The sequence below is a fragment of the Nothoprocta perdicaria genome, unplaced genomic scaffold (genome assembly GCF_003342845.1).
Source record: "Nothoprocta perdicaria isolate Ctin4 unplaced genomic scaffold, notPer1 scaffold_26, whole genome shotgun sequence".
In the NCBI taxonomy this organism is placed as follows: Eukaryota; Metazoa; Chordata; class Aves; order Tinamiformes; family Tinamidae; genus Nothoprocta; species Nothoprocta perdicaria.
Genome location: NW_020455488.1, coordinates 203,262 through 211,329, shown reverse-complemented (window position 1 = coordinate 211,329; position 8,068 = coordinate 203,262). Strand labels below are relative to the sequence as shown.

Genomic DNA, 8,068 nt, shown 5'->3' with positions numbered 1-8,068 from the left:
TTTTTTTTTTTTTTTCCTCTCCAAATTCATTATATGAACCTTATTTTTTTCCCCTCCCAAGGTGGACTTGGCTGACACACATGGGTCGTCTTGCTTGTCTTTTCATCTGACTAACAATGAGGTCACCAGGCTAAGTTAATTAAACTCTTAGAAGAGAGGGATAGGTGAGCTCAAGAGATTCATTTTTTACACCTTCAGCASATTGTTCTTCCTATTCTTTCTCCCAAGACAAATCCCCATTGTGTCTAGAAAACAGGGCCTGAACATTGGAAAAAAAGGCCACCAGAAGTAACCTTGAAGTTTACAAGGTGATATCTTAGTCCTGTAAGRCAGAAGGGTGACTCTACCTCTAAGCTGTAATGTGGTCATTCAATCTACCATACAATCTTTTGAGCTTTTTGTATTTCATATGGGAAATAATCTTCATAAATATTTATTGCTACAAGCAAAAGCTCTTGCATTTATTTGGATGTTGAATGTTATGGGCATCAACATTAATCCAGTAGCATCAAAAAGTCCCATATCAGCTCAAAGCCTGTCATGCTGAACTCTGGATAAAACATGGTCTTTTGCAGAAGGGTCAAGAGGAAAAAAAGCGAGATTATATAGATGTACAGAAAAAGGGTATGGGAGAAGCAGGTAACTTGCCCAGTGCCTTACAACAGACTGCTTGCAGAAGCAGACCCAAATTGTGCTCAGTTGCAGCATGGTGCTTTACCCTTKGGACATTTTACCTTTCTGCTCCATCTGATATGGGAGCAACTCATTTCTATCTGAATCTGCTCCATTTGTATGAAATACATGTAGATACAGASAGATCTTCACACCGACCTTGACTATTTGCTCATACTCACAAATCGTGCCACACATCTGCCATCCCAACTCACCAATCATCTTGATTCTCCCTATTTTGTCCATGAGAAGTGCAGAGATGATGTTCCCTGGCAGCACGGACAGACTGCCCAAGAAGCTGACCAGATAAATTAGGAAGTCATTGTCCTCCTCGAAGTCCAGGTGACAGCCTTCCTTCTGCTTCAGAAAAGTGTTGTTTATAAGCCTGCAGTTGATGAATTTGTGTTCGTAGAGATCTGTGAGGGAAAGAGGCAGAGACTTGGTCCTGTTGAACTCATTCCTTCACACTGCAGCAACAGGAGTCAGGATCACAAGCCAACTGAAATCTGAGGGGTGCTGTCCATCAAATGGAAATGACCCTTCCTAAYTGGTATTTAAGGGGCAAACTACAGCTGCATGCTATGCATCCACTGAGCATAAGCTCCCTTATATTTGTGGAATTGCCCAGACCAGTACCCCCATCACACAAGGACTGGGGCACTGCAGTATGTCACTGTCATGGYACTACATCTTGTCCTCTGACAGAGAAGACAGGGAAAGGATTTTCAGAAAAAATTAATGACTATTTTATTGCTTAGGATCATCAACCAGAGGTTGGATATGAACTAAAGGAGAAAACAAAAATCATATTTTAAGCCAAATTTGTCGAATCGAGAGCTAGTAAACTGCTGGGCATTTTGCCACTGCCTTAAAACCTGCCAAAGTCTGAGAGCAGTTTTTCTGCATTTTCCCTRCAGCAACAAATAATATCAGAAGCCATGTGGTTAAAAACACGGACAGAGCAGCTTGAAACCTCCTTTCAAATCATTGTTGGAAGCATGGAATTAAGCAATAATCAGAACCTAAGTAATAAATGAGAATAGCCTCAAGCTGGGGGGCAATGCTAGTGGTAGCAAGAATTTTGACAGGCTCAAGCCCCCATAGACAATTAAGAACAGCTTGCAGGAAATTAAAAATATCTGGCCATGCTATAAGCCATGATTTTCTTCCAAAAACCAAATGGCCATAAAGCTAAGACAGCAGCTGGTTCCTTCACCCTTGTTTTTCTCTCATCATTGTCATTACCTACAACATACACAAACACAAAAATCCCCATCATCCTTTTTTCCCCAAGTACTTCATAATTATAGAGACTAGACCCTATTAGGAATGTCTTTACCTGTGTTATAAAAGACAGTGGACATGATGGTGCAGTTTTCAAAGAAGGTCTCACTGGATGTCACATCTTCAAAGTAGCAATCCTCAAACAAGGAGTCCTCAAATCTCACCTCCTTGAATTTCATGCCAATAAATCTGTGGGGCAGGAAATGGTTTCATTGTGTGCTTTGAACCCTCTCTATATTATGCAGTGTGCAATGGTCATTTCAAGAGACAAATTAGTAAGGACTATTCCTAAAGTCATTTACAGAAAAGGAGTTGCTTGAATACATAACTATTTCCCCATAAATTCCAACCTAGTGCTTATATATTTCATATCTTATTAGGAGAGATGAGTTTAAACGATTTTTAAAGAGGTGGAACTTTTAGAATTTCTGGCAGCTTTTCTTTTCCTCAGAATAGTCACATCAAAGAAAAATGGCTGAGACAGTGTGGACACAAATCCTCTCACTTCAGTACTAATCCACGTGAAGACAACATCATTTTGTTCAACGCATGACATTTTCTTTGTGAACTGACCTTGCTGCCTTCCATATCCTGCCCCTTCCTCAAGCATAAATCAAAACAGCCATTATCAGCTGTCTATTGAGCCTTTTGGTGAAAAGCTTCTGACAGTTGTTCAAACTACAAGCAAAAATTCGTGATGACTTTTAGAGGTAGCAGGGAGATAATCTGTGTACCACTCGTACCCATCTCTGTTCAAGGACTGCATATAATGTAGAGAAAATAAATCATGCTAAAAGTAATCATTGGCATCAGGTGATTGATTTCTTCTTGAATGAGAAGCCTGACATTTCTTCCTTGCCTGCCTGAAGCATGACCCCATATTGATCTACCAGAGAGATTCTGTAGGGCTGCTGGAAAGATGTATTAGTTAATTCGTAGGCATGTTTTGAAGATATAAAAAGCTATTAAGTGCATGTCTTATTGCTCTATAAGCTACAGAGGGCACAAATATCATCAAACAAAAAGGTTTCTAACATATACCCAGAAATTTAATTGAAACAAGCATTTACAAAAGTCCAGAGTGACAGGTATTCACACCATTATATGAACACTAGCTTCTAGCAGGTATTATTAATGTTCCAAAGGCAACACGAAGGCAACTTAAGTCTTTTGCTCCATCTAGAAGGCCTCTCAAGTTACAGCAAAGTTTAAGACAATCAGGCATTTGCTCAGTAATGGCCTATAATATGTTTACTCCTAAAGGCTTTTAAAAATCCTGTTCTCTTCTTTCTTAAGATGAATCTATGAGAAAGTCACATAGCAATAGCTTGAGTGTTTTAACTTGCCGTCAATGGTTGGAGGGGAAACACGGAGCTATAAATCATAATGAGGTATGTGCTGAGCATGACTAGAATGTAGTTTGATCAGGTTTTAAGTTATTGAATTGGAGAGGGCAGATGAAGTAGTACAGAAATGTGGAGGACAATTTTAGGTCTTTAACCCATACTGTGCTGACTGTCTATTATCAAGGAAATTAGTGAAATCCAAGCATTTCATCTGGGTGCCAGACAAGGATCCTTGGTCCATAAATCCATATCTCATCATGCTTTAACTGCTCCATATATAGGGAAGTAGAATTTATGGYCCTAGATTTGGATGGTCAAGGACAGCTCCTTCCTGCAGTGAAAGTTTCTGTCAGGATGTGGGAGCACACGCCAGGAGAAAYCTTTATCAATCTCCATCTGATATACATCAAAGAAAAGCAGACAAGCTGTTCCTAAGGTAAAAAGAACATCCAGATAGGCAATGGGGTCTGGCTCCAGCTGTGAAGAGCAAAACCACAAGCAGGTCATGTAACACTGAATGTCCAGTGGGACTTCCCCACACAGCACAAGAGAGCTTGAGTAGCACAATGTCTAGTGTACTGGGAGCTATAGGATCTCCATGGAGTTAATATAGGAGTGAATTTACCTCTATTACTTTGGGATTTCAAAAGGCACAAATGGTCTGCTACAAATCGCCAGGTTTTCTACTGTGTGGAGCTCAGAGCAGTTATGCAGGTCCAGAACAAAGAGGACAAAAGGACAAAAACCTGCTAGAACAACGTCATTTCCTTCAAAGCAGTAACAGAGAAGGTGAAACAGCGGGGAGAGGCAGATCTAGTTGTGGGAGAATCACAACAGTAGAGCTGAGGGCCATGACACAGCTTGCGTTGAGAACGGGGTACTGCAGAATGGGGTAGATTATCTGAAGGACTTTAAGCAAACAGCTGTCTGACTTCAGAAAGCAGCAGCAGCTTTGTTACAGGAGATGTGATCTGCTGTCACAAACCAGTAGATGTCAGTGTATATTAAGGAAAGAGAAGACACTTCTGCCAGGCATGCACCTATTCCCTACCACTGCCCTCAGCAGGCAGTTGCGAAGRGGGTCTACTGAGAGCTGGACTCTGCAAAAGCTTCTCAGACACATTTCCTTGAGTCTGAAGGTTCAGGTGGCAGAGGTAGGTGTGAAAAGCAGGATAAAAAGAATATCAAGTCCGTGGAAAAACTGTTGATGGAATTTGAGTTACAGAGTGTGTTCAAAMRAAACGCCAAGAACCTCAGTTTTGCAGAAAGTGAAGCAGTTTCCTAGAAATACATTTTGTGTCCTTTGAAACTGGTTACTTATCCAAATGTGTCATCTCCACTCCAGTACCAATCAAGCCAAGTTCTATTCACTTACTTGTCATTTTTATACTCCCCATTTCTGTGAATTTGGTTTTCCAGAGTGAAGTTAAAGGTGAAATGTGACACTTCTTCCTCTTCAAAAATTTTCACGCGAGATTCATATGCCTCTTCTTGCAGATACCGAATCATGTCAGGGAACCAGACGATAAGGCCATAGTAACTGCAGCCAGATGGGAGGAACACGTTAGGCAAACAAGATCCTGCACAAATGTCAGTGTTTTTCTCAAGATTTACTGCACAACATGTAAACTTGCCAGGTTTCTAAGGTAAATGCATTTCTGATGCAAATTCTCAGCTCTGACACTGGGCTTATTAATGTGTTTTTCTAATGTAAGCACTTGCACTGTATGGCAGAAATATTTAACTGCTCTCAGAAGCACATTGATCTATCTTAGCTAGCCTAAAGCAGGACAACTCAGCTAGTTTTCACTCACATAGGCTCCTTGATTGGGAAATACAGTAGGGTATTGCTCCCAAAAAATACACAGAGCTGCAAAAATTATGGAAGTTTCTCTTGAACTGCAGGTTCAGGCTGAGACTCTTGGAGATACAAGGCACGTGGACTGGATCAAATGAAAGATCTAGTGGTGACAAACTGCATACTAGCATATACCAGTAACAGCYCATCAAGTCCTGCTCTGTCCTGAGCACATTTTGTTTTCATACAAGCAATCAGATCAGTCAGTATTTCACAGGAGAGCAAGGTTTAACACATAAAGCCTTTAAAATATGATTTAAAAAATAAAAAATATTAAAAGTTAAGACTTTAAAATAAGAATTATTAAAATTATTTTTGTAAGTTCTTATTTAAACATGAAAAGTAATTATTCAGACTCTGAGAGCCCTCAAACAACTCTAGTTTCCTGAAAAGATTGGAGAAGTACSTTACCTTAAGGCCATTGTAAACCAAACCACAGCCAGAAACAGTGTGTTCATCCTGTACTGGGCTGTTAAACAATATAGCACATTGTCCCAGACCTACAAATCCATAAGAAGGAGTTAGCTGCAAGCAAATCCTAGCAGAGAGTTGCGAGATTAATTTTTGAGTGCATCATAAATTTAATGTTTTCAGTAAAAAGGGTTCATTTGGGGAAAGTCAGATGTGTGGCTTATATTTAGTGTTTGTTCGAAGTTATATTTATTGAGGTAGATTCCTGGCTTTCAGAAAGATCACATATTCAGCTTATATCCCATGGTACTTGATCTGAACACTCTATAATGAGCTGGAGGGCATGACTAGAACTGTTTGTTTCACTGATGGGCTGGGATAATGCAAGGTCTCCCTCAGTTTACAGCAATTAGCTGTGGATATAAGCCTGTTCTCAGACCATCCGAACATCTTTTCACATATATGTATGGTCTCAGGGCTGCTTTCAAACTGAATTAACTGGAGGGCAAAAAGCAAACATAGTTGACACTTTAAGACAAGTAGGATGAATTCAAGTGTGGATAAAAGCACCAGGAGAGCTCCTCATGCTCTTATTCTTGCCACATACACCTAGTAGCACCATCTGCCCTGCTAATAATTAAGACTGTCCTTTYAGCCCATCCTCTGAAACTAGAAGCATCTAGCAAGATTTTCCACAAACTTCTGCATGGGCACAGGTAACCTATATAGCATGCAGAAAAATTTATATTAGGTGAAGAGATGATGTAACCCTCAGCAAGAGCAAAGAGCAAGTGCTTTTACAAATCCACTGGGGATGCTAAATTCACTTAGGCTTGGGCGTGTGGGAACCAATATGTAACTGTTCAGAAGACGAGCCAAGTGCTTGGGGCTCTGTCTCATGCTGAAAGCTCTGCCATTAGCACAGCTTGACTACCATGCTGCTCAAAGGGTCAGTCTGGGACCTCCTTGGCACTGCGTGAGTTATTTTTAATTCTCACCTGTTTGAAAGTGGTCGTGATTCTGACCAGCCATCGCTGATACCAGGTGCCTGTAGAGCTCTGGATTTCAATAAATTCATCTACTTGCTTTGGAGTTTTGATATAGGAAACCTGAGAAAAAATGATAAAGAAAAAAAAAAAAAAAAAGAGAACAAATTTACCTGGGTTGATCTGGGGTAGATTTTAAATTTCACTCTCTTCTGGATAATATTTGCCTTCAGGTATCTCTTTCTATCTTTTCCTTGAACATTATCACTAGAGTACGAGTTAATTGATCCTATTATAGTAAAAGATTTTATTATAGAGAGTCATCTTCCTTCCTGCTTCCTTCCTTTCTCTCTCTGTATTCATCTCTCCTCCTCTGAAACATTTCAGATGTATCACATCCTCTTCARTCTTCATTTATTGGCTATTGTCTGTGCACTAGGTGATTTCTGTATCTGTTAGATTCTCCATCAGAGACTAGGTCTGGGCAATTACTATAGAAAGTATCTTCGTGATTAGCCAACTGCATCTACAGGAAACTGTGCCCTCAGGATCTTTCTTCAAACACCACTATAAGGAAAATTCCCCAGTTTCGCACATTTAAAGTTCTGCTAGCGGAACTTCTATAACAAACAAATGTCGAGATGGAAAYCTTTGCACCTGAAATGCATCCAGTCACAAAATAAAATCACACCCTAAGTCAATTGGCTTCATCAATCTGAATTTGCAACACTGCTACTTAACTGGACCGCTCGTGAAGCCTCAAAATGAATACCAGGGAATATGTGCTGAGTAACTGAACAAAGGACATAAGCAAGGCACGATCTGTTTGTAAATATAAAAAGTCGGTGAAAATTTACTGCATAAATTACTGAGTAGGAAAGATGAGCTTGGCTTGGCTGTGCTGTCATTGTGTTCTTCTTGCTGGCATGGTTTAAATGTCAGATCTGGGAACTGTCCCTCTAACAGCTGATTCACGACAAACTGGCAACTTCTGGCCTATCAGAAAAACAGACTCTGACAGTTTGTACTACACCAGCCAAACTGAACCTCCACTCCTGCCAAGGGATGTCAGTAAACCTGCAGACACCCAGCTCCCAAGGCACAGTATTTAAGACGGGTGCACAGTGGTCACGTCCCCACTGGTTGCAGGAACAAGCCCTAACGGGTGCTCCACAGCCTCTTCCAGATTCCTGCAGCCAGCACAGATGCTCATGGCGTCCTACTTGAAGATACATGTTCTTGAATTGCATAGGTGAATTCAAAGCGACTCCTCYTTGCACTAGAAGCAGGACCAGCCCCATACCAACATGACAGCACCTGCTCCCAGGCAGCCTACACGCTGGTCCCCAAGAGGCATCTGAAAAGCCTCTTCATGTCCACCAGCCAAGTACGTGCGACTCTGCTCAGCACCCACGTGCCCCCGTGCACACAGCTTGCAATCTCCCTGCACCCCAACGCAGCAAGTTGCGTCCATCAAGGACAAGCCAGGCTCAGCATCAGACCTGGCCCAG

At 41.1% G+C, this 8,068-nt stretch overlaps 1 protein-coding gene across 3 annotated transcripts in view; it reads right to left on the bottom strand.

Annotated features, from left to right (window-relative positions):
• SV2B (synaptic vesicle glycoprotein 2B) overlaps positions 1-8,068 on the bottom strand; it is a 57,143-nt gene that overhangs the window by 4,890 nt on the left and 44,185 nt on the right. For all 3 annotated transcript variants that reach the window (XM_026040504.1, XM_026040503.1, XM_026040502.1), the window contains exons 7-11: positions 6,570-6,680; positions 5,572-5,660; positions 4,678-4,842; positions 2,012-2,145; positions 888-1,088 (exon numbers count right to left, since the gene is read on the bottom strand). In XM_026040504.1, coding sequence (XP_025896289.1) covers positions 888-1,088; positions 2,012-2,145; positions 4,678-4,842; positions 5,572-5,660; positions 6,570-6,680 — 700 coding nt within the window. The remainder of the gene's footprint in view (positions 1-887; positions 1,089-2,011; positions 2,146-4,677; positions 4,843-5,571; positions 5,661-6,569; positions 6,681-8,068) is intronic.